Here is a 26,429-nt window from a genome sequence, read left to right as displayed (position 1 = left end):
GAATGTATCTATTCCCGCCCCGCCCCGCCCCATCTTGCTCCGCTTCGCTTCAATTTAATTTTGCTACTTTTCTTTAATTTTTTCAATATTTTTAAAATCAAGTAAATATTTAAACATAATTCTTCAAAAAAATATTTAAACATAAAATATATATGATTTTTTTTTCTATATTACGTTGTTACATTTTGACCCTTTTAACAGTTTATATATACAAGGATGAAATAATAATTTTATATAGTTAAATGGGTCAGGGCAGGGCAAGCAATTACCACAACTGCTCCACACCTACTATCCAAAAGAAAGAATCCACCCCGCCCTTCTTATATCCACTTTTCAAACAAAAATCCGCTCCATTCGAAAGGGGTCAATTCAAAATTAACTGATGAATTCAAATTTTGCCATTCCTACTTAAAATAAATAAATTCTTAAAATTAAAATTAAAAAACTAAAGTTGAAGTATGATAACTATACCTCTTGAGCCGAAGCCCAGAATCGCTTTCTTTATTTTTCATGTTTAGCCCAACAATCTTAACTATTATTGGTCCATAGCCTAAAAGCAAATAAATTTTCAACCTTCCGTTACCTTTGGCGCCTTATCTGTCAATCCCCTCATAACCCACTAAGCTCAAACTCACTGCTTTCCTCCGGAAAGTTTGCTTCTTTGCTACCAAATCTTAAAGCTTTTGCTTTTCAACATCCATGGCTTTAACTCTAAACTTAAAACCCATCATTTCTCTATCCTCTTCTTCATTTCATCACCATCCTTCTTCTTTCTCTCCCTTTTTTTCTATCAAAACCCAGACCAAGCCTTTCTCTTTCACCACAAGAATCCATAATCTCCAATACCCATCTCTCAGTCTCACATTCTCCAGGAGGTTCTTCATTCTTCCTTCAGTTTCTGGAATCTGGGATGCTTTAACTGGCAATAACAATCCCAAAGATGCTGTAATTGCTATAAGACGTGGAATGTTACTGTTTAGGCAGGTAAGCTGAATCTTTTCATTTGATTCTGTTTGGTATTTTTGTTGTATACGATTTGTAATGATTTTTTGTTTTAAAGGGTGATGTGTCAGGTTCTGTAGTGGAGTTTGACAAGGCAATTGAATTAGATCCCCGACAAAAGGCATGTATGTTCCTAAATTAAGATTGTCCCTTCATTTGTCTTTTAAAAATCCCTTTCTGTAGTAATGTGGTTTTTACAATGTTTATTATAGATCTTTGGCAAAGGGGATTATCATTGTACTATCTTGATAGGTAAATAGTTCTATATTTTTTAATCTTTTGATGGTTAATTGAGTTGTAATTGAGCTTGATGGCATTGACAACTCAATTAAGCTTAGGTTCTTTCTTTAGGTTTTATTGCAAGAAGATCAATGAAAATTCTCTGATTTATGGCTTTGGTTCTCTTTAGGTTTGAAGAAGCTGCAGAGCAGTTTAGGATAGATGTTGCTGAGAACCCTAATGATACTGAGGAATCAATTTGGTGCTTTCTCTGTGAAGCTCAATTATATGGAGTCGATGAGGCAAGGCAACGCTTTCTAGAGGTAAGTGATATAATAGATATGGCTAACAAGATAGTAAGTAAGCCAACATAGGCTCACCTTATTTTGAAATACACAAGTGAACAACTTTGCTTTATTTTGAAAAAGAACAGTTTTAACTTTGTATTTTAAGTGAGCTTACAACTACAAGTTGTCTTAATCTGGTTACTATCTAAATGTAGGTTGGAAGAGATCCACGGCCTGTCATGCGGGAAGCTTATAACTTGTTTAAAGATGGAGGTGACCCAGAAAAGGTATTGATTGAATTGAACACCCCTCCCTTGCAGTAATGTCCATGTAAACATGTATCCAAATATGCAGTTTGGTTTTACTTCAATGTTTCTGAATGAATAATTAATTTTGCTGTGTAGCTTGTTGCTGCTTTCACCAATGGACCACAGTACTTCTATGCATCTTTATATGCAGGACTTTACTATGAATCTCAGGTTTGTTCTGGTCCTTCAGTTGTTACTACATCCATTATCTTTGTAATGTATGTGTCACACTCGGTCAGGGTGAGCGATGGATGTATTTGATGTTTCTTGAATTGTTGTGTACTGCTTTTCACTTTGCAGAAGAAAGCAGATGCAGCCAAAGTTCATATACTTTCAGCATGCAACTCTCCTTATGGACATAGGTTTGAACTAAGAATGTATTCACATTTAGGACCACTACTACTAATAGCAATACACCATCATTACAAATTGCCCCTATTTCTTTTTCAGGTCCGATGACTACATGGCTTCCCTTGCCAAAGTTCACTGTCTTTGTCGAAATTGGACCTCTGAGTGAAGTTCCTCACTCAAGCTTAGTAAAATGAATTTAAAAGCTGGTTTCAGAGAAAAAAGTTGAATAACTCACCGCAATAACACTCCATATGGTGAGTTGGAGTCTGAGATAACATGTGAATGTTGAATAGCTTATACATTATTATTTTAGACATTCTCAGCATGCAGTGTTCTTGAGTACCAAAGAAGAGAAATCTAGAAAAGAATGTAAACTGATGAACCCTTGTTAAGTTTCTGCAACCTGGTGTTGAATAGCGATTTGTTAAATTCTGACTCGTTAAGATCTGTATATCAATACAAAAAAAACTTGGTTTGTCTATTGCAGCTTCAGTTTTTGGCTCTGGCAACCACGAAAATCGGAAGAACGGATACAAAGTTCGGGTCTAAACTCCATTATTGCTATACTTCAGGAAACTAATTTGCAGAAGCAAGGATTTGATTAAGCCTTAACCCAAACTTAAGATGCAAAGTTGTGATATTTTGAAGATTCTAAGACAATGTTTTTAGATTGTTTGTACCTCTAAATAGGCTCCAAGTTAGCGTACAATGGATAGTTGACAAAAGAGCAAGCTTTAACACCTGTTGACAGTGACAAAATAGTTCCTTTTTGAAGTTTCAAGTACAACTCTGGGTGATTTCACCTTTGTTTCTTAATCTAAAAAATACCCACTCGATGAATCCTTAAAAGGGTAATTCATAAATTTGGAATTTTTCTATGTTTGAAAGTTTTCATAATGACAATAAGCTCTATAAAGTTAATAGAAATATACAATGAAACAATCAATTGGTTCAGTATCTTGCAAATCCAGATGATTTAGCCGTACACGACAAAAATGTAACTATAATTATCAATATATCTCTCTTTTTATTACTATTTTCTTGTTGGAATAAAGAATCAACTAAAACAAATTCTAGATAGATACCAATCAATTAATCAACTTGTTTAAAAAAAAAAACTAGTTTTAAGCAAAAGAGGAATCTCAAATCTCAAACATGTGCCCCTTTTTAGCATATTCTTTTATTGGTAGCACATAGAAGAAAGGATATTCTTAAAAGCGATTCTATAACAGCATATGCCGTATTGAATTAGCACTTTATGAACGTAAAAGATAAAAACATGTCATGACATCATAATCCATTTCACTAAAATTACCCCATAATTTAATTTGCTCAGGCTTCTAAGGTTATGTTTGTAAGGAACAAATTTGCTTAGAAGGTAAAATAAGTAAAAAAAAGGAGCAGGCGACTGGATTTAAGACATGACACATAGCTACAGAACCTGTTTTGTCACCAATATCAGCAAATAAATTACATGTAATCTCAAATCATTATAGCCCTATCTTCCCGGTAAATATAATCTCAAGAAGTCTGGTATATTATTAACTGAAGGACACTATATAAATTATTGCTCTTGTTTTTGTTCTGTCTGCAAGTTATTTCATCTAAAACAAACACATAGGAAGTATAAGTGGGACATGCCAATTCGAATTGTTGGGATTTTGGCAAGGAGTTTTCAATGTCTTCAGAGAGACTCATTGCAGAAGATGTTATGCGGTCTGATGAACCAAGGTATGGTTCAACAGCGACATTGGCATGGTCTGGTTCCTTCGTACGATGTGGTGAAAACGATTCCATCTTCGAAGAACTTCCAAAGGCAACCATTGTATCGGTTTCGAGGCCTGATACAGGAGATATGAGTCCCATGCTTCTATCTTACACCATTGAAGTTCAATATAAACAGTTCAAGTGGAGATTATTGAAGAAGGCTTCACAAGTTCTATATCTACACTTTGCGTTGAAGAAGCGTGCGCTTATTGAGGAATTTCACGAAAAACAAGAACAGGTTTTCCCTTTTCCCTTGCACTTTATGCTATTTTCTATGCTTGCAAACTTGTTTATAAAATTTGCTTTGAGCTTTTCATTGCATTATTCTTATGGCATAGGTTAAAGAATGGCTTCAAAGCTTAGGGATAGTTGACCAGGTTGCGGTCGTGCAAGATGATGATGAACCTGATGATGGAGCCTTCCCGTTACACAACGAAGGAAGCTTGAGAAATAGGTGAGTGTGTACTGTTTTCTATGGATTGTGCTCTGTAGAAGAACCCTTCTCTACCATTGCTTGCTGTTTTTAGTTCTTAATTATTTGATCCTTAATGCAGAAATGTTCCATCTATTGCTGCTTTGCCAATTCTTCGCCCCACATTAGGAGGGCAGCAAACTGTTTGTGACAAAGCCAAAGTGGCAATGCAAGGTTATTTGAATCATTTCCTGGGAAACTTAGACATAGTGAACTCTAGAGAGGTGAGCATAGAATATTTTTTTTTGAGCCAATATTTGATTCATTTTCTTATTTCAAAGCCTAGCTTGTTGGACTATTCACTTGTATGCCCTGCATCATTGAAACTAGTCGTTCCAAACTTCAGGTATGCAAATTTTTGGAGGTATCTAAGTTTTCGTTTTCACGGGAATACGGCCCAAAGTTAAAAGAAGGATATGTTATGGTGAAGCATCTATCGAAAGTCACCGGAGATGATGATGTCGGATGCTTTCCATGCCAATGGTTTAGCTGCTGGAGTAACAACTGGAGAAAGGTACTTGAATTTCCAATCTGCAAATACGCAGAAGAAACTTGAAATTTATACCAATGCTCCAAAACTATGTACAGTTTGCAGTATTTTCGTAACTATTGTTGTTTCTCATTGTTACTGCATGTAGGTATGGGCGATTATGAAACCGGGATTCTTGGCCTTGTTGGAAGATCCTTTTGACACAAAGCTTTTAGACATTATTGTTTTTGATGTACTACCAACCTCGAATGAAGATATGAAGTCTCAGGTCTATTTAGCAGAACAGATAAAAGAACATAACCCTTTGTACTATGCATTTAGGGTAAGCTATGTCGATGCATCTGAAACATAAATGTGTTTACCAGTTATTTCTACTACTTGTGGATGACATCAAGTTTCTTTTCTATCAATATTAGCTAAATGAAAGTTCCCTTTATGTTAAAATCTAACAATGGAAATGTGAAAAGGTCTCTTGTGGAAGTTGGAGCATGGACTTGAGAGTCACGAGTAGTGGTAAAGCCAAACAATGGGTTGCTGCCATTAATGATGCAGGCATAGGGGCCCCTGAGGGCTGGTGTTATCCTCACCGTTTCAGTTCCTTTGCTCCTCCAAGAGGTTTGAATGAAGATGGCAGTCAAGCTCAATGGTTTGTTGATGGTAAAGCTGCATTTGAAGCCATTGCTTCTTCGATAGAGAAGGCAAAATCAGAGGTTCATAGCTTCCTATGCCTATTGTTTGTATATGTCAATCCCATTTAGTCTTCGAATTCAATGACCTGAATCCTTTTTTATGCAGATATTCATTACTGGCTGGTGGCTCTGCCCAGAGCTATATCTGAGGCGCCCTTTTGAAAGTAATCCTTCTTCTCGGCTCGATGCACTACTAGAATCAAAAGCTAAGCAAGGAGTTCAGGTGCAAACAGTTCGCTCTCTGTTCAATCCATAATCATAATATCACTATCATATTGATTGCTCTTCATTGTATGAACTAAAATTAACCATGCAGATTTACGTTCTTCTCTACAAGGAGGTTTCCATTGCTTTGAAAATCAATAGTTTGTATAGCAAGAAACTGCTTCATAACATTCACGAGAACATAAAGGTGCTGCGTTATCCTGACCATTTGTCGACAGGCATATATTTATGGTATGCAGCTTAGAGATGAAAACTCAATCCACATTTCCGATACAAACACCAATCATCTGCATTTTATTGACATCGAATTAAATAGAAAATTTACATCTTATGTTACTTGTTTTATGTTTAATTATTGTTTTGCTATGGTTAAATGCAGGTCCCATCATGAGAAACTTGTTATTATTGATTACCAGATATGCTTTATTGGAGGTTTAGATTTGTGCTTTGGACGGTATGACACGGTTGAACATAGAGTTGGTGATTGCCCTCCCGTTACATGGCCCGGGAAGGACTATTATAATCCCAGGTATATTTCTTTTATGGATAGTACTGACACTGATTTAACTAAGCATCTCCAGAGCTGATTAATAATGAGGATTATATGTGCAAACTAGCTTTGCATGCTGATAAACATTTGTATTCAATTATTCCATCAACTTATCAAGTTGAAAGAAATGCTAGGCTACTTCAGAAAGTTTGAAATAATTTGTGTATTCTTTGATGGTTCTGTTTAGAGAATCTGAACCTAACTCTTGGGAGGAATCAATGAAAGATGAACTGGATCGAGGAAAATATCCTCGTATGCCATGGCACGACGTCCATTGTGCTCTATGGGGACCACCTTGTCGCGATGTTGCTAGGCACTTTGTTCAACGTTGGAACCATGCCAAGGTTACTCTGTCTTCACTTTGGGGTCTTTGAGCACATGTTTCTTGTCTTGGCCAAAGTTTATGTTTCCGATACATATAAGTTGTTTGTTTTCAGAGAAATAAAGCTCTACATGAGCAAACAATTCCATTACTTATGCCTCAACACCACATGGTCCTCCCTCATTACATGGGAAATAGAGAGATTGACATTGAAAGTAAGGGAGATGTCAATCAGAGAGAACTCAGCAGACAAGAATCTTTTTCCTCACCATCGCCCTTCGAAGACATCCCGTTGCTTTTGCCCCAAGAATCTGATGGACTTGCTGTTTCTAATGGAGACCAAAAGTTAAATGGTCTGTGCAGTAGGTTCGATCCTTCGTCTCAGAAACATGGATTTGATGCAAGATCCTCATCTTCTCATGATTTTGAAGTTGACTCCTCAGGTTCAGAAACACAAATTACGGGTACCGCAGATGACCATTATTGCATGGATCCTCGAAGGGTCCTGGAAGCAAATGAAATGCCACAATCAGATATGGAAATTCCTGATGAATGGTGGGAAACAACTGTTACTGATGAAAATGAAGCTTCTGTATGTGAATATGGAGAGATCGGTCCTCGTATACCATGTCATTGTCAGGTTAGCTTTGCTCTTGAAAGCCAATAAACTTTATTGTGCTGTCATACCTGAGTCTACACAGCTATTTTATTCGGATTTTCATCTTTCTTAAAGTACATGTGTTTGATATCTTTGTCTACAGGTTATCAGAAGTATCAGCCAGTGGTCTGCAGGAACGAGCCAAACTGAAGAAAGTATTCATAGTGCTTACTGTTCCTTAATTGAGAACGCAGAACATTTTATTTACATTGAGGTAACATAAGTTGCGGTAATTGAAGTCCATGGTTAACTGAGTTGTCAGTTTTTTATACTAACTATTTTGCTGTTTCCATTGGTTTATTGCTTGTAGAATCAATTTTTTATATCAGGTCTTGCTGAAGACGAAATTATACAGAACCGAGTTTCAGAAGCATTGTACAGACGGATTCTGCGAGCGCACAAAGAAGAAAAATGTTTTCGAGTAATTGTAGTTATACCACTCTTACCAGGCTTCCAGGTATGATTCTTTGTATGAGATCCTGATTTCTAGTTTCAAATCTGAGATGCTTAGTCATTTTGATCAATAGGGAGGTCTCGATGACTTTGGTGCTGCAACTGTTAGAGCCTTAGTTGACTGGCAATATCGAACAATTTCGAGAGAGAAAACTTCGATATTGCATCATCTGAAAACAAAACTTGGACCTAAAACATGGGATTACATTTCCTTCTATGGTCTGAGATCGTACGGTAGACTTTCTGATAGTGGTCCTATCGCTACGAGTCAGGTATACTTCTTGTATTACATGTTTTCACCTTTATATGCCTTTTGACATTTGATTTGTAATGAAAAAAGTTCAAAATATTTTATTGAACATATTCTCATTGTTGATACAGGTTTACGTGCATAGCAAGTTGATGATTATAGATGATCGTCTTGCTGTGATCGGTTCATCTAATATTAATGACAGGAGTTTGCTTGGATCAAGGGACTCCGAGGTACTTTATGTTTCTCTTTCGATTTTCAAGAGACTCACACCTTGTAACATAAGATGTTCAATATCGGGAAAAGTAGTTTTCCGTAACACATAGGTTGAGGATGACTGTGATAACATCAAAGGCAGAAGTTATATTACCTCATTATAGAATCATCAATCATCGCTAGGCTACCAATTCCTTTGAAATGGGTTCTGAGGGTTCACTCCAAGCTCATATTTGCTCATCATATTCTTACATTAATGGACAATTTTATATGCAGCTCTAATCTGCTGTTGAGAAAGAATCTTGTAATTGACAATTGATTGCCTGTTGTAGATTGGAGTAGTGATTGAAGACAAGGAGTTTCTTGAATCATCTATGAACGGAGAGCCTTGGAAGGCAGGAAAATTTGCGCATAGCCTGCGGTGCTCGCTGTGGTGTGAGCACCTTGGCCTTCATCCAGGAGAGGTTAGTTCAAAGGATCAATATTAACACTGCCATATATTAGCATAATTTATGGTTCATGCATATATCATCATGGATGAACCAGCAAATTATGGTTCCTATACAATGTAGTTAATCCATTGAAATCTCTTACTTCCTTCAGATCAGTAAGATCAATGATCCTGTGTTGGAACAAACTTACCGAAAACTATGGGTAGCAACCGCAGAGGTAAGATAACAGGTTCCATAGGTACTTCTTCTACTTCATTTGCTGTTAACTTGACTGATGTTGCATTAAAATCTGACAGACTAACAGCAAGATTTTCCAAGATGTCTTTGCCTGCATCCCAAATGATCTAATACTCTCGAGGTACATTCCGACGGAGATATCATCTCGTCTTTTGTTCTATAACATTGATAAATTTCTTTCTCAAAAGATATGTTTCCACTTTAAACACAGAGCTGCTCTAAGACAAGACATGGTCTATTGGAAAGACAAGCTTGGGCAGACCACCATTGATTTAGGTGTTGCACCAGAGAAACTAGAAACTGTAGAGAATGGAGAAATTAAAACTGAAGATCCTATGGAAAGACTGAAAATGCTTAAGGGACATCTTGTTGTATTTCCTTTGAAGTTCATGTCTCAAGAAGATTTGAGGCCTGTATTTAATGAGCGTGAGTTCTATGCTTCTCCTCAAGTGTTTCACTGATTACATATATATATGTATATAATATATATATAATAATCAGTACATAATTAGATGAAAAAAAGAATTGCAATTTTTTTCCTAACATTCGGCTGATTGATTCTCTTCAAATTAAATAAAATGATAAAATAAATTTAAACTAAACCAAGGGAATTGGTCCTGTATAAAACACATATTTTCGATATGCCTCCCTCAAGTTAGGGGGTGAGTAACAACACTTAACTTGCAAACTTTTATAGAAGATCTTTGGTAAGAGAATTAGCAAGTTGATCTACAACAAGAATTTGGACAACTTCAAGATTCCGACGCTTGATGTGTCTATAAAAAATGAAATTCAATTTCCAAATGTTTCATCTTGCTGTAGTGAATTATACGTCGGCACCAAAAAGTAGCACCAAGATTGTTTGAGAGGCTAAGCAAGAGGAACTTGCAGGTCTTTGAGGAGATTCATCACCCACAAAGCCTTAGCTATAGCACTAGCAATAGCAAAATATTCTGCTTTAGTTATTCATTGAGCCATTGTTGATTGTTTCTTAGAAGACCAAAATAAAGCAGATAGCTAATGGTAGATATCCCATCACTATGATCTCCTGCCCAATCCGTATCAGAATAGATAGAGATTGGGATCAAGAAATAAATCACTCATTCCACTGCTTTCCAAAAACAGAGGGACTATGCATGAACTGAGGCAATTTTTTTTGTGAGCAAAACTTAGATCAAGTACTGAGGTTTACCTAACACTCTCCAAAATTCAATAGCATCAGCAGGATGACTACCATCATTGAGAACTAGAGAAGCTATCAAACTTAGTGAAGGGAGCACACATCTTTGTTGTCAGAAAGGTCTTTGAGAGCAAACTTGAGAGAGTGTGTGGTTATTATCTACTTGACAACTACACTTTGATTTCTGATCAGTATATCATTAACATTAATAAGTAGATAAATTAGAGTATTATATTCACTATAAACGGATAAGGAAACTAATTAATTCCTTGTACCATTGTTGTGGAGCTTGTTTAAGCCCATAAATAACCTTTTTCGACCTGCATGCATGAGTAGAATTCTTAGAATCGTCAAATCTCGATGGTTGTCGCATAAACACATCTTTCTCAAGCTTGCCTTGCATAACAGAATTATCAATACCAATTTGATACAGAGACCAACCATTTTGAACTGCAAATGATAAAACAAAATGAACAATGGCAAACTTGGCAATTAGGCTAAAAGTTGAGTGGGTAATCAAACCCTACTTTCTTTGTGCATCCTTTGACTACAAGCCTAGCCTTGTAGCAATCAATGGTTCCGTCTAGTTTAGTCTTCACTTAAAAATTCCATTTACAATCAACAATGGTTAAGAATTAGTTGAGGTGGATTCACAAGCACAGGAGACAGAGTTATATCTCGAGAAGCTAGTGAATTTGGAGTTCTCATGTCAAATTCGTTACACGTAAGTGCATGTGTCAATCAAGTAATAATGTGATAAATAAATATCATCTCTACGAACATCAATTTTTAAGTTGCTGGTTATTAACTATTTAATTTTATCTAATATCAAGAAAATCAATTTTTAATTATTGCCTAAATTAAACTAAGAAAATTATAAAAATTTTATTAAACTAAAATAATGAAAATGACTAGTTTCTCAATCAATTTTTAAGGTCTTGGAACTTTATTTCCATCTATTTCAGTTAATCAATTATCTTTCTTTCCATTGTTCAATCTATATAATTACTAACCCAAAATTCAATAACATTAACTAGACCCTTCGAGTATCTAGCTAAGTTAATCCCCCTTCCCTACTAGCTATATTCCTATACTAGGCAAGTTGGGCGAAGCCACTACAAACAAACCTATTGGGTTGATTAAGGCATTAAATATATTTCTATCCTAGCCGCAAATTAGCTTGTTTGTCGACGCTACTAAAGTTAATCCTAATCCATTCAATCTAAATCTAAACCTCAATTTTCTCTGAGACAAATCAAAATTATCATATCAATACAACTTGATGGTCAAACAAACAAATTAAATAAGCATGGGACTAAATAAATAATTAATAAAGATTGAAACAATTGAAAAAAGAATAAATTAATTAACTAAAAATAGGATCATCTTCGTTCCAAAAAAAATAGAGTTTAGTTCATGTTGATTTGAGAAAACATCATAATAAGAAAATCAAAACAAACTTGCATTAAAAGAAAGTAAAAAGAAATAATCTAGAGAGAAAAAAAATTATCAAACTAAGGTTGAACGCTCCGAATCTCTTTTTCTTCTCGTCTTTGCAAGCTTGAAGATCCCCTTGGTGTAGAGAATTTTTCTTAACCTCCAAATTGATTTCTCCCTCTTTTTCCCCTCTTCTTTCCTTAAATCACGTCACCTAATTAAAACTTTTGCGGTGGAGTAGATTGCTTACTGTTTAAAACTTTTGAATTGAATAGTATGCTACACCGCATTAAAATCTGATGGAGCGGAAGACTTCTTGTTGTAGAGGACAGCTGCACAAAAGGAAAGAAAATGGTAAAAAGGTTTCTAAGACTAATTTTATCAAAGAGGTTATGGACACAAATAAGCTATAGTATATTTGGGAAAAACTGATACATTTTATTCAACTAAAGATCAACCTCTTATATAGGCTTTACATAGCAACAAATTTCAATAGAAGAAACGAAAAAACTGCCACTAATCAAATCTCAACAAAAAACAGAAAAATAAAGAACAACTAAAAAACTAACACGTTGCATCAGTTAAGGTCTTGAATCATTATTCAGCACTTCTCTTCACTACTTTTTTACTCTATGCTCAAGTCTTCCATTCTTCGTTTAAAACATACTCTATAGAAAGAAAAATAATAAGTAAATCTGAACTAATTTTAAAAATGATAAAAACCAAATAAAACATAATTAATCTGAAAAATATATAATACACTAAAAATTAATTTAAATGCTAAACTACCTGGGTGGCAGAATTTTCAATATTTATTGTGAAAGAAGAAAAGAAAAATGAGCAAGGAAATTGAAAAACTGGATTCGACTTGCTCATTAGAGCTTGATGGATTTATATGTTAGAACATTTTTAAAATATTACATATAAGTGTTGTCATTATTTATATTGATGAGTTATATCTCTTGTTACTAAAAGTTATTTTACTTAGGAATAAATCTCAAAACTATGCATGAACTTTAGTTTAATGTGCAATTTTATATATAAAATTTTGATTTGAACAAATTCTCATAAATTAGTAACACAATTATTGATATAGCATCATTTTATGTTTATATATTACATACACATATAATTATATTTATCCAATATAACAATAAATTGATGTATATATTTCTTTAAATGTGCATGATTGAATCAAAATTAAAGTTTCATATATACATTTGAACCACAATCAAAGTTTCATGTGTGTAATTGCATCAAATTAAAGTTCATGTATCAAATTGCACATTGAATCAAAGTTCATGTATGATTTTGGGATTGATCCTTCTACTTATTATTAACAAAAGGTTATGATAGTAATATGTAATGAATAATTGTGTAGATGTGACTATTCAAATAGGCAACTATTGAATATATAGTTATGTTTTTATGAAGAGATAATAGAAGTCCTATAAATAGGAGAGGATTTCAACTACATGATATACTAAGATATACCTAGAACTCATACACAAAAATTTCCATATTCTCATTCATCTTCTGATATTCAAAGATTGTTCTATAAAAAGTTTTTTATAGAATTTGATACTCTTGTTATGCTCTGCTCGATGCTCAGTAGATTGTTTTCATCGGTACAAAATATAGACAATGGCTAACCTAAGCCCATTTATGTGCGTTCATTTAAATTTTTTTTAATTTTTTAAAAATATGTTATTTTTATTTAGGCCAAATGCTCAAATTAGGATGAAATCTTTCGGGTTGCTTGCATAAGTACCAAACCTTTCAAAATGGCTAAATAAGGGTTAAATTTGTTCAATTAGCTCAAATAAGGGCCTTTCACACACTTCACCTAGATTTGTAGTACAAAATTAGGTGATAGAGCACATGGCAGTGGAGTCACATATTAGTTAAAAGTATAATTTGGAATCTAATATATGACATTTGAAAAACCTTTATTTAAGCATTTTCGAAAATGTTGGGCCCTTATTTTACCAATTTAAAATGTTTGACCCTTACATGAGCTCTTATATTATCATTTTTGAAAGATTTAACTCTTATATGAGTAACTCATAAAAAAATTGATCTTAATTTAGGCATTTATTTTTTATTTAATATCTAGTAATTTTATACATTTTTGAACAATTTAATTTTTTTATCGATATACCATTGATGGCACATTATTTTTTCCTATTTTAGTGTATATAAAACTTTCTTTTAATAAAATATCTAAAATTATCCATAGTCTCTACCCAATCTTTAAATAAGAGAAAAATGTGCTTCAAAGACACTTGAACCTACATCTCCTTATATCGATAACAATATTAATGCCAACCGAGCTAAAACTCAATCGACAAATGCATATAAACACTTATTAACATTAAATGTGTATAATTGTAGAGTTAAAAGATTATGATTTAAGGTGATGATGGGTGTTTTAACATTGTTAAATCCATAGTGGATCTTGTAATTATGGGATCAACCTTTTACCTTATCCTATCATATTAGATATTTGCCTTGTTTTTAAAGCAAAATACACTAATCTAAAGTAGATTATATACACACTAAGTGGCCATGCTAAAAATTATGTATATAGTATATGTATATATGATCATATATAAGGTTTAAGTTTAATTCAATTTCAATATCATCTTAAATTTTATTGATATTTATAAATGATTAATATGACTACTTGCTCTTTAAATTTTTAAAAGTATTTTAGGGTTAATAATCTCAAATTATGGTTTATATTTTAAATTAATTTTCAAATTTTAAAATATTCTAATTGACATTTGTCAACCTAGTCGTCATCTTGGCAGCTAAACACAAGTTCAAATATGACATGAAGTATATAAAATGTTGTAATATTCCTTTTGTGAGCACATTAATTTTTCTCATATTATTGCATTAGTTTTGTAAGCCACTCATGCGGTAAGTACACACATTTAAAATTTAATCCATATTTAAGTTGATATTCAATGCCTAAACTATCAACTAGGTTGACAAATGGACATCATTGATATGATATTGATATTTTGATGATTCAATTAGAACATGTTAAAATTAAGAACCAATTTAGAATCTAGATCATAGTTTGAGGAATCTAATTGAATTAATTATTTTATTTATTATCTAGTAATTGTATATACTTTTATTTTATTAAATTTTTAAAATAAACTATTTAACATATTTTTAAAATATTTATATTTTGTACTATATATTTCATTTTTATATGGTATAAATGCGAGCATATAAAAGTAAGCATGATATAAAATTGAAAGCTAAGCTCGGTCTATATCTTAAACGGGTTTCATTTATTTGTCTATATTCAATCTTTAAACCAAATTTTCTAAGATGTTAAGTGAATCTTTAGCTTAAACAAAACGTCCGACTCTAGGACATATCTACTACATGATATTTATACTTTTCAATTTGAATGTATATGAATATTTACGAACACAATTAATGCCAATAAAACTTTAGATAAAATTATGATTCGAGAATTTTCATGTTTCAAGTTCAAATCCCACCAGTTGATATTCATATATAAAGGATTATAAAGATGTCCATTATGCATAAATTAAGATTATCCTTCTTCTTCTTTCCGTTTTGAAAGATTATCCTTAAGTGGGTTGTTGCATTGTTTAATCCATGGTGGATCTTATAATTAAGGAATAAATCCTTTTGCCTTATCCTGTTTTTTTTTTAATCAAACCCATTAATATAAACTAAGATTATTATACGTAACTATGTGGCCATAAACTTCAACATCAATTACCATCTACATTTACATAACCTTTCACGTTATAGATAATGGAGTTGAATGGAAGAATAGGCAAATGGCGGAAATATCATCCATTGCAATGCCCTTCCTCTTCTTTTTCCAAGCCCGGGCTGCACTCTCGACCAGATGCTTTGCGGCTTTTGCCTTGTCCGGTGTCGAAGATACTATCCGAATCGCTTCTTCGTTCGAAATAACATCCCATACCTGCAGCAACCAAGTGTCGAAAATCGTTAGCTTAATTTAAGCACGCTTCGAATGTCTCCACTTTCGAATTGGAGTAACAAGATTCGGTCGCATTTTTTATCACATACGCCATCGGTTGCGAGAACAACAAACTGGTCTCTACTGGTTATATGTCTTTGCGTGACTTCGGGGACGGAAATAAGTCCATAATCCTTAATGCAGTAATCTCCGAAAGCTCGAGACATTGCGAGTCCTGGCGACTCCTCATCAGGCAGCCAAACCCTGTGAACCCCTGGCTCATCATGCAAACAGAATACCCGACCTTTGCATTGAGTTATCCGCTCAGCCTCCTCTGCGAGCAAGATCAAACCGAAAATCATAAGAATTCATAATGGTTTCAAAGTATCTTTTACGATATTCGAGTGTATGGTGAAGTACTCACGAGGTAAATTCGGCTTGAAATCGACAGTGAGCTGAATCGGAACCAAATTTCCATCATCTGAAGTTGTAGCCAAAACAGCCCGAGAATCACCAATGTTGGCTACATATATGAGGTCACCCTGGCCAATATAAATGTCATATAAGTTCAACAATTGGTATGCCATTACAAGAATTAAAAGCTTCAGTTACCTGTCTAACAATTGTCAAGGCAGTCGTTCCGCTATAAAGGGAATCGATCTTCCTACAATGCTCAAGCTCACGATCGACAATGGCGCAAGTCTGCAGATAAGAATGCTTCCATATATGAAACCTGTGGTGCTTTTTATCTGATTCCAAATCGAAATCCGGGTCGAGTGATGCCTGAGCTAGAGTCTCTTGCCAATTACAAAGCAAGGACGACGGCATCGATTCTCGGACCTTTTTTGCAACAAAATGACCCCACGGACCGTGACCATCGAAGATGCCGCAAAACAGCATGTCTGCTTGACATCCAAATTCCTATTCCAAGTAAACAGAATCCATTAAAATGATATGCAATCAATATGTTAAGTAAAATGCTAACGGGGTAATGGCTTTTACCTCCCATACAATAGTACAATCCTGGTTCACTCCTTTTCTGCCCCTTTTGGAGAAAACTGAGGCAAAGTTGTTGGAACCATCAATGTTTACAAAACCAGACGACCTTAAAATCAGGTCATTTTTCTTGGCATCCTTTGCCATGACCTCTGCAGCTTCTCTTCCATCACCATTCCCTGGATTTTTCCCTCTTCTTATAGAAAATGACCTTGCTAATCCATTGAACATGGAGGAAAATTGACTCATTCTCTCTACGATTCAATATCCACTATCACAAAAATAGATACTGTTTCCTTTATGTAGCTCTAAATTTTGCCTGTTCACATTAAATATAGAATATTCATTATGACAGGGAATTCCAATAACACCACATCACATAAACTGGTTGCTGGGAAAATGATACTGGGAAAAAATAGAACTTGAAATTGCAGTCTTTTTAGTATGTTGAAGGGACCAACAAGTTGGAACTTGAATAGTAAAACAGGAAATCTAGAGTTGACTAGAAGTTCATGTTAGTTAAAATTTTCCCTTTATAGTAACGGCAAAAAGAAAACACTAAAAGGAAATAGAATCTTGGATTTTCCTTGGCTAATTATAGGGACCTTCTGTTTGGTTTTCCAGAAAATCAAAGAAAACACTAGAAAAATAATTAAGATCCTATGTGCAATACTACTCATTTTACTGTTGAACTTGTTTCTGTTCTTGAAGTCTCAACTAACTATCAAGTTATCTCAAATTTAGTATAAAAAGTATTCAATAAAATGAATCAAAATTTGATCTTTAAGGGGGAAAAATCCAAATTTTTAATAAGACCAACCTTTTTTTTTTCATTTCTTGGGAAAGTACTTGTAAGAAAATTCCAAAACAAAAGCTGTAAATGAAAAAAAAAAAGGGACAGCTCAATTTAGCTTCAAATCTACTCGAAACCAAGCAAAAATAAAACCCAAAAACTATCTTTATTGTCATCCACTATCTGAGAAATATGAAACAAACATACATAGATGATGTAAAAAAACCTCAGGAGTAAATGGTTTGCCGGGAAGCTGACGCAAGCAGCCGGAAAGTGTTGACGTGATCCTTACAAGAAAAGCTGAGAAACCGAGAAGGAGAAGATGAACATGGATCAGAAAAACAGCCCATAGCAGTATCCTCCTTTGGTTTGGTTTGTTTGGGTGTGGTTTTTAAAAGCTCTTTTTTATCTATGGAGAAGAAAACAAAGAAAAAGAAAGAGACAAGCTTTTTACATGTATTGACATGCAGACACCGAAACAAATCTTGCTACAGTAAACTTCTTTTATTAATTTAACATTTTAATTAACGTTAAATGAAGACAACTCAATCCTTCTTCTCTTAAAACAAAATGGTTCATTGTGGTACAATTAATTAAAGACTTAATTTTAATTAATTCACTCCTTTTAACAGGCTTTAAATATTTAGCTGTTAGGTAATTAAAGTAGCACGAGTATATATAAATATACGAGGATGTGAATCATGGAAGTTAAGTGAGATAGTAAAAAGTTTTTTAAGATTCAATTATCGCCCTGAGTATGGAGCAGTTTTAAAACTCATACTCAACAATGCTCTACAAAATATTATTTATTAAAACAATATATATTGTCAAATCCAAATGATTGGTAAAATAAAATAATTGTTTTTCTATTTCAATATGTGATTACAGATAATAACAGTTGACTTTTTGTATGTGTGTATATATATATATGAAATGGAATGGAATGTCCTCTTTTTTCTATTCTAGAATTTACACATATACTTGTTAAAATAACCTTTATTTTAGAATAGGCAAATTATTGTTGTCCACAGTTATACACGTGGCCAATTTGTAACCATTTGCTTCTTCCACAGACCAAAACAGTCCTCCAACGTTAAAAACAATTATATATTTTTAGAAAGGTACGGACCAGGTCCTAAGTATTAATTAATATTCTCAAAGCAAGATGGGGATGTCTTTATATGACAAATTCAAAAATATTACGCTATTTTACAATATTGATTTAATTATTTTTTATTAAAAATATAATTTAGTTAAATTTTAAAATTAAGGGTTAAATTGATAAAATAAATAATTAAAATCAAAATGACAAAAGAAATATTAGAGATTAAATTAATCATTATGTCATTTGAAAATATAATATTCAGCCGTATATTTGACGGTTAATTTATTAAATTGCTTTTAATTTAAATGAAAAATAAATTTATTAAATTATAAAAGTAAACACATTTCAAAGTTAATGTTTACAATTAAATTAAATTAAATTTGAAATATTTAATATATATACACCTAAAAATAATTAAAAGAGAGTATAAAAAGAAATATAATTATCAGAAAGTTGTTAAAAGTAAACTTACATATATTAATTGAAATTAAAATTATATTTAAGAGATACTTGTATTAAAATATGATGTAATTTATAAGTTTATTTAATAATAATCAAAATAATTTATTGAATAAAAGAATAATATAAAATAATAAGTAAATCAATAAAGGATATTTTTATTTTTATTTAAAAAATTAATAAATAAATTTTAAGAGTTAATATATATTTTTGGTGACAATAAAACATTACCTAACTAATTACATAGAAACACTGTGAAAAGAAAAAACACCCTTAGACTTGTCCATTACAAGAAAAGCTTGAACCATCGTGGGGGAAATCAAAAACCTGCAAATATTCTTTTTCGACCAAAGCTTGTTTAACTAAGCAATCCGTAGCTTGATTTTGTTTTATCGGGATGTAACGCAAACACCACTGGTTTTCTAGTACCAAAATACTTTGAATTCGTCTAATAAAGACTGAGCTCAATGCGGTGGAAACATTTCCTAGAATGTCTTTAACAACCTCCAAATTGTCAGATTGAATAATTACTTTATCATGACCTCTATGTTGGATAAGCTTGAGGCCCTCCAAAATGCCCCAAAGTTCGACATAAAAAATAGAATACTTTCCTAGATATCGATTATAACCAAAGATCCAATCTCTGTTCTCATCACATATAACTCCCCCGGCAGCTGCATTTTCTGAATCCAATTGCATTGCATCGTCGGTATTAAAGAGAACCCGATTCCTAATTGCCTGATCTTCAAAGGAAGGCTCGTAGCAACCAATTGGTTCATCCCTAGAGGCTGAAAAGAAATGTTTGGCCTAACTATATGAAACTTGGATTATCTCTCTCGAACTCCAAGATCTTCCTTGAAAAATGAATAAGTTACAATTTTTCCATATGCGCCAAATAAGTATTGTAATACCCTTAACCCATATCCGTCGCTGAAATAGGGTTTCAAAGCATTATCGAAGTTTATCGATCAAACAGGCAGAATTATCAAATATTTCATATCATCAAAACAAGTCATCAAAGCATCATTTTAATCCAAATTATAAACATACCAAATCCAAATCAATTTGCCTAGTTCATGAGCACTTAAACATAGAATTAAATTCACATGCACCTATCTAGATTTAGTTCAATTTACCATGTCATAATATGGCTTCAAAAACAAACACATATTTATATGTTTAAAACCAACCAATATTAAACTTATAATCTCATTTACATTCAATCCACAAAATAACTATTATTTAGACACCCTAGGTACATGCCGACACAAAAGAGTAGTCATCACCACATTTGAGTTCGGAAGCGTTGTTGGATGCCGAATCGGCAATCAAAATTGAAGTACTTAATCTGTGCACGAAAAACAAAATCATACGTTGAGTAAAACTCAGTGGTATTTCTATAATCTGAATATTTAAAGACAAGATAATATAATATGCATATTTCAATTATAAGCACATTTGAATATTTAAGACCACATTTATTCATACAATGGCATTAGTAATTCAATATTCAATTCATAAATACATCATTTCATACCATTCTCAAATCTCATCACTTGCTATATAATAGCTTTTCACAATTTTATATATATATATATATATATATATATCATTTAAACAATAATATTATTCAATCCATATCTAATTCATGAATACTTAATTCATGTGTCTCATTTTCATGTTTCAATTCACTATACCATTTTCATTTATATACAATATCATCCAATATCAATCATAGTATTATTTTATTTAATTACCCCTGTTAACACGGCTCGGACTCGGACGGATACACGGATCCAACCAACACACCAGTTTGGTTCTCAGTGTCTCATCGAATAAATCCGAAGTAATAACTGCACCCAGCGCTATATAAATTTGACACCCAGTATCTCATCAGTTAAATCGAAGTAAATTGGCACCCAGTGCCTCATCGACTAGAAGTCAAAGAAATCTCTGAACTCTTCCAATCCTATGGCAGGCCATCTATATCTGACTCAACCCGATATAGTTAATAGGGTTTAATTTCACTTTTCAAATACAACCAATATTCAATTATCATATTTGCACATATATATTCATTTCAATTCAAATAATCAATATATTCATATATATATATATATATATATATATATATATCAATTCAATCCATTCAATCAACTTTTATTTCAATTCAATGTCAAAGTGTCAAATACTCATCTCAACACTTACCATATATATTAAATAAAAATACAACAATTAATAACTAGTTTCGAATTATAGAAATACAAACCAGAATTCCAAGCTATTCCACGTCAACTTTATCTTTCCCTTTTAGGTTGAGGATTCCAATACGATGTTAACTATGGAATTAAAACAATTAAAATTCATCAATAGAATACAATTCAATTTCATATTGAGTATTTCAATTTTATTCAATATTTTCCTAAATTCCAATTTAGTCCCTAAACCGAGACTAATTTTTATTCTTCACAATTAATTGTATATTTTCATACAATTTCCACTTTAAACTAAATTTAACTTCTTATTTTCACTTAATCCCTAAATTTTGAATTTTCACAATTTAGTCCCTCTTACTCAAAATTTACAATTCATTCTACAATTTAATCCTTTTTCCATTTCTAACTTAAAATCTATCAATTTAATCCCTAATACTAAAATTATTCAACATTAAAAACACTTAAAAACTCAATAATTGCTAAAATTTCGACATAGGTAGGGTAGTACTTAACACCGGGATTCCAAAAACATAAAAATTACAAGAAAAATAAATTAAATTGACTAACCAATTGAACTTGAAAACTTTGAAACCCTTAAACCTTGTGTTTCTTCTTTCTTTCCCTTTTTCTTTTTCTTTCTTTCTTTCTGTTTCGTTTGGCTTCTTTCTTTTCTTTTTCTTTTTATTACTTGTTTTATTATAATTATATAATATATATCTATTTAATACTTAAGATTTTATATTATAATATATATATTAAATTTACAAATATCTTACCTAATGCCGCCTCATTAAAGAACAATGGCATAATTGCTTCTTTAGTCCCTTTAATTATTCTTTAATCTATAATTCAACTTTCACCCTATATGCAATTTAGTCCTTATACCTAATTACTCTTAATTCATGCAAATTCACTTAACCAAAACCTAATTAACTACACAACTAACTTAATAAATATTTACGAGTCTGATTTACGAAAATGGAGTCCCGAAAATGTACTTTTTGACACCCCTGACTATCGGGTCGTTACAAGTATCCCAAAAAGGCATGCCTAGTTGGCTCCTCCCTCAGAAGTCGTATTATTATCCTACACATTAGAAAGAATCCAATCTTGTATACTATTAAAGAAAAAATTCGTCAGGCGATTACCTGGTATGACCTGGTTCCAAATGTCCTTAGCTGATGTACAATCCCTAAGAATATGCAAAATGTCTTCCGAGTGATATCCACAAATAGGACAGCAGGGATCAACCGCTAGGCCCCTTCTGACCCTTTCCATATTACTGAGAAGTCTTTTTTGTAAAATATTTTAGATAAAGAAATGAACCCTTTGAAGACCTAAAATCTTCCATACACTTTTCCATTTCTTATCTCTCAAGTTCCAATCACTTTCCTTCAAAACCTTATAGGAATTTTAACTAAGAAAGCTCTAGATGAAGTGTGGCACCAAGAGATTTTAACAATCCCCTTAGAAGGATGTGGAGGTGGAATGCCCTTAATACACTAAATCATATCATCCGATAACCAAACCCAGAATAAATTAAGATTCCATGAACCTTCCTCAGCGATCATCTCACTAAGAAAACAATTTGAATCAAAATTAACATTAGTAGGACCCTACACTTGGAACCCAATTATCTATGGTCCTTGAGTCAAAACCCTATTGTAATCTTCATTGTCTTGAAACTTAACCAAAAAACAACCATTTGTTATGTCCATGAGATGGAATGGTTTTGCAAGTTTCCATATACTAAGTATACGATTGTGAAAAGCATTATAGCCAATGCTTCGCCCTAAAAGCTTGAGAATGATCGTCAATTCCATCTCTTTAAAGAGAATTTCTTTAATATGGCCTGAGAAGGAAATAGTTGGGATCCCGTTGACCATGGTCATACTCACTTCTCCTTTCAGTAACTCAAATTCACTTTCACTTCCCTTGTTAGAGGCATTACAATCCAAGCCAGAAAAAACTGATCTTCCCTCCTCCCCCAAAAGCTTGTCCTTCCACGACAGATTCAGAGTCGGGTTTGAGTCCACAGCCACAGCAGCAGCCTTCCCGTCGAATCCTTCATTGAATCTCACATTCTTTGTGTTCTGATCCCAATCAGGATGAGGATCACCATCACCACCGTTACCGAAATTTTGCATAATTTGAGAGCGTCCTACTTCTTTTAAGAGTTAATATATTTTTCATCAAATCCAAGAGGTAAGTGAATATTTTTCAAACCATAATTTTTAAAAATAAATAATAAAATACCCTTCTTTTCTTGTAATATTACTTGTTTATATTACATTTAAGTTTTAATTGAGTTGGTGTCACAATTCACTAAACACCAACTCAATTAAAAGAGACTAAAAATCAAATTTGAAAAAAATATTATAAGAATATTTATATTTTCAATAATTTTATATTTTTTAAAATTAAATAACATAAACTATAGGTTTTTTTAGAAAAATATTCAAAATGGATGAATGGTTAAATTGAGAGATTTAAAAACCTTTGATTGTATGCTTAATCCTTTATGTTGGTGTTGATTTTATATATTTTTAAAATATTTTTTTTCTTCATCCACAACTAGAAGTGTTTATGAGTTGAGTCAGACCAAGACTTAATTTCAAAAAAATTCAGACCCAAACTTGAATCTAGTTTGACCCAAATCACCTAGAAAAACCCACATTATTGTGAGTAAATAATAAAATATTGAAATATATAATCTTATATTAATATTTTTATATTTTTATAATTAAATTTAAATAAAAATATTTAACACCATTCAATTTAAATTTAGATCAAGCCAAATAAATTCAAAAATAAAATTTTTATCCAAAGTCGGTTCAAATCTGATCAAATAGACCACCCTGGTCTACTATGAAGTCACATATGACGTGGGATACATGTCGGTAATCCTCGTCCTGTTGGAATAATGGAGTTTTTGTGACAAAGAAATAACGATTGACGTTCATCTTACAACAGTCTCTATCAAATATATATCAATTTTATTGCCTTTTCATCGGTTCTTTTTACTACAATTTATGCTGTAGAAGTAAATTATTGTCTTATACTATTAGTAAATTGAGGTGAGTATAAGATGAACGTCCGCGAGTATTAAAATTTGATAATTTGGTTGGTATTGACATTGTTGTTAGTACAAAAGAACATTGATTCGAGCATGTTAAAGCGTGTATATCTTCTTATGTAAGGATTGGGATGAGTTATGAGTAGTTTTAAGTATTGTATCAATTTAAGAACTTTGAAATACTTTCACAATTGAATTTGATTTTTAAAAAAATAATTATATTTAAAATAATTGAGTTTTTCTAAAGAAACTTAGAAAATTTAATTAACTAGCTGTTAATAATGTTACATGCGTTGCATTTAATTTTATGTGTTTAATTAAATATTTTATTTTCTATTTACAATAATTAGCGTAAAATAATATTTCTTATTTGAACTATTGAATATAATTAAAATATATTAACTTATCAATCTAAATAATAGAGTTTTATTTTATGCAGTTAATACAAAGTAATATTCTTCAAAATAATAACCATTTAAGATAGAGTTCTATTTAGAGTTGTCCATGGGCCGGGGTCAAGCCAAGTAAAAAAATTTAGGCTTGTTTTATATGCATGGGTCTGGCTTGACCCGAAAAATGGGCTTAAAATTTTGTCTAAGTCCGACTTGGATAAAAATGTTAAAACCTAAGCTTGGCTTAGCCCACCTGTATTAAAAAATTTTATATTATTTTTATATAAAAATAAATTTTAAAAATATGATATATCAAATAGACTAAAAATATTAAGATAAATGTTCCCAACAAATGGAAAAAACTTTAAAAATATTTTTAAATAACACTAAGATAAATGCAACTTAACAAGCAAATACCTCTAAAATAATAACAAAATTAATAATAAAACAATAGTTATACAATATATAATCAATAACAATAAAAATAGTAGCAATATAATAACGAAATTATAGCAAAACAATGAAAAACAATAAAAAAATAATAACAATCTTTTTTAAAACTTCGGGTCAAGTCGAGCCTGGGCCAAAAATAAGTTTGCTTGAGGCTTGGCCTGTTTAGAAAATAGATCTTATTTTTTTTATTCAAACCCATTTAGGGACCTATATTTTTGCTGAAACCCTCCAGCTTTTCAAGCGGGCCTTCGGACCGAGCTGAGTGACTTGACCTATGGACAAGTCTAAGTTCTATTCAAGTAATAACTTTAATTTAAAATTATCACAACCCTTTTAACTAATAATTATTTTTAAATGTGTAATTATCATAACTTTGATTAGATAATACCGTTGTTAGTTTAAAAGTTTTTCTAAACTCGTATCTTTGGTATATATTATGCAACTAATTAATAGTGATAATTTAATTAAGAATTGAATTTTTAACAAAATAAGTTTTAAAATTAATAAAAAACATAATTATCTCAAGTTAATTTTCTTTTAAGATTTTATTCATTGAGTCGGTATGATATCATATATAACTTTTAAATGATATAAATTTAATGTGTTGCTTTATATAGAATATAACTAAAAATGGATAACTTGAAAAGAAATCAACCCTTCCCAACCATTGGTTTTGGGTGAATGATGTTGATAATCATGATTAATTATGATTCAAGGAAAATAATCATCATCATTATCATTAGATCTTCATATCACACCCATTTATTTAAGTATATATGCATATCATGAATTTTTTTAAAAAAATCCTATAATTTTATTCATCAAATCATCTAGATCTCAAAAATCGTATTAGAAACTGATAAAGTGATTTTCTTTATTTTAAATAATTTCAAATCTTTAAAAAAAATCATGTTTTGTTTATTTTCATTTTTTAATCATTTTGTCTAACTTCTTATTTTTATGATTTTTAATAATTATTCATTTATTTTCTTTTAATATAATTTTATTACCAATTCAATCAATTTATTTTTCTTTATAAAAAAATTAATTGATTTAACCAAAAAACCAAAATTCAACCGTTCAAACTTTGATTATTTTTATCTAACAAAGTGCATATTATATATATATATATATATATATATATATTATACATATAAAAATTATTGCACATGCATTTTGTGGATAAAACAAAATTATAAAAAACATATGAAATATAAATGTAATTTTAGTTTATAATAAAATTGAAATAGTAAAAATCATTATAGTTTGGATTCAAAATTCATTATGTGTATGTCGATTGAATTTTAACTTAATTAATATTGTTATTGTTATTAATGCAAGAGGACGTAGATTCGAATGCGCTAAAGCGCATTATCCTCCTATTTATGGGTTGAG

At 31.8% G+C, this 26,429-nt stretch overlaps 3 protein-coding genes across 8 annotated transcripts; 2 read left to right on the top strand and 1 right to left on the bottom strand.

Moving 5' to 3' along the window:
• The first annotated feature begins 594 nt into the window (after positions 1-594).
• On the top strand, positions 595-3,032 carry LOC105761083 (uncharacterized). 2 transcript variants are annotated; one of them, XR_001123616.2, is made up of 9 exons: positions 595-984; positions 1,061-1,127; positions 1,215-1,254; positions 1,412-1,544; positions 1,724-1,795; positions 1,913-1,987; positions 2,117-2,178; positions 2,267-2,421; positions 2,655-3,032. XR_001123616.2 is itself a non-coding variant. In XM_012578753.2 (8 exons), the coding sequence occupies exons 1-8, from the start codon at positions 700-702 to the stop codon at positions 2,331-2,333; spliced, it is 801 nt and encodes a 266-aa protein (XP_012434207.1). In that variant the 5' UTR covers positions 595-699; the 3' UTR covers positions 2,334-2,648. The 2 variants fall into 2 exon arrangements, 1 of the variants encoding a protein (XP_012434207.1); XM_012578753.2 differs by lacking the exon at positions 2,655-3,032 and having other exon boundaries at positions 2,267-2,648.
• Positions 3,033-3,659: 627 nt separating this feature from the next.
• Positions 3,660-9,491, top strand: LOC105761084 (phospholipase D zeta 2). Of its 2 annotated transcripts, XM_012578754.2 has the most exons (19): positions 3,662-4,172; positions 4,273-4,388; positions 4,489-4,630; positions 4,753-4,920; positions 5,045-5,218; positions 5,364-5,606; positions 5,692-5,808; positions 5,902-6,041; positions 6,190-6,339; positions 6,548-6,704; positions 6,798-7,322; positions 7,444-7,554; positions 7,651-7,797; positions 7,868-8,065; positions 8,175-8,276; positions 8,592-8,723; positions 8,863-8,928; positions 9,008-9,069; positions 9,160-9,491. In XM_012578754.2, the coding sequence occupies exons 1-19, from the start codon at positions 3,846-3,848 to the stop codon at positions 9,407-9,409; spliced, it is 3,327 nt and encodes a 1,108-aa protein (XP_012434208.1). In that variant the 5' UTR covers positions 3,662-3,845; the 3' UTR covers positions 9,410-9,491. The 2 variants fall into 2 exon arrangements, with proteins under 2 accessions (XP_052479359.1, XP_012434208.1); XM_052623399.1 differs by having other exon boundaries at positions 3,660-4,172; positions 9,008-9,491.
• A 5,786-nt stretch (positions 9,492-15,277) lies between these two features.
• LOC105761085 (probable protein phosphatase 2C 73) lies at positions 15,278-17,781 on the bottom strand. Of its 4 annotated transcripts, none has more exons than XM_052622970.1 (7): positions 17,541-17,781; positions 17,361-17,414; positions 16,547-16,859; positions 16,157-16,465; positions 15,969-16,086; positions 15,655-15,878; positions 15,278-15,547 (listed from the first exon to the last, which is right to left on the bottom strand). In XM_052622970.1, the coding sequence occupies exons 3-7, from the start codon at positions 16,787-16,789 to the stop codon at positions 15,359-15,361; spliced, it is 1,083 nt and encodes a 360-aa protein (XP_052478930.1). In that variant the 5' UTR covers positions 16,790-16,859; positions 17,361-17,414; positions 17,541-17,781; the 3' UTR covers positions 15,278-15,358. The 4 variants fall into 4 exon arrangements, with proteins under 4 accessions (XP_052478930.1, XP_052478931.1, XP_052478929.1 ...); XM_052622971.1 differs by having other exon boundaries at positions 17,560-17,781; XM_052622969.1 differs by lacking the exon at positions 17,361-17,414.
• Positions 17,782-26,429: the final 8,648 nt, after the last annotated feature.

This window comes from Gossypium raimondii, chromosome 11 (genome assembly GCF_025698545.1).
Source record: "Gossypium raimondii isolate GPD5lz chromosome 11, ASM2569854v1, whole genome shotgun sequence".
Lineage (NCBI taxonomy): Eukaryota > Viridiplantae > Streptophyta > Magnoliopsida > Malvales > Malvaceae > Gossypium > Gossypium raimondii.
This window is presented reverse-complemented; position numbering and strand designations above follow the sequence as displayed.

Bases quoted from the DNA above. Each gene is read 5' to 3' on its own strand.
- LOC105761083 (XM_012578753.2), top strand. From the start codon at position 700: ATGGCTTTAACTCTAAACTTAAAACCCATCATTTCTCTATCCTCTTCT. The intron at 1,128-1,214 runs GTATGTTCCTAA...TGTTTATTATAG, and splicing joins AGATCCCCGACAAAAGGCAT to ATCTTTGGCAAAGGGGATTA. The intron at 1,988-2,116 runs GTTTGTTCTGGT...TTCACTTTGCAG, and splicing joins GACTTTACTATGAATCTCAG to AAGAAAGCAGATGCAGCCAA.
- LOC105761084 (XM_052623399.1), top strand. From the start codon at position 3,846: ATGTCTTCAGAGAGACTCATTGCAGAAGATGTTATGCGGTCTGATGAA. The intron at 6,705-6,797 runs GTTACTCTGTCT...GTTTGTTTTCAG, and splicing joins AACGTTGGAACCATGCCAAG to AGAAATAAAGCTCTACATGA. The intron at 8,929-9,007 runs GTAAGATAACAG...AAAATCTGACAG, and splicing joins TATGGGTAGCAACCGCAGAG to ACTAACAGCAAGATTTTCCA.
- LOC105761085 (XM_052622970.1), bottom strand. From the start codon at position 16,789: ATGAGTCAATTTTCCTCCATGTTCAATGGATTAGCAAGGTCATTTTCT. The intron at 16,087-16,156 runs GTAACTGAAGCT...TATATTGGCCAG, and splicing joins CCTTGACAATTGTTAGACAG to GGTGACCTCATATATGTAGC. The intron at 15,548-15,654 runs GTATGTGATAAA...TGGTTGCTGCAG, and splicing joins TTGTTCTCGCAACCGATGGC to GTATGGGATGTTATTTCGAA.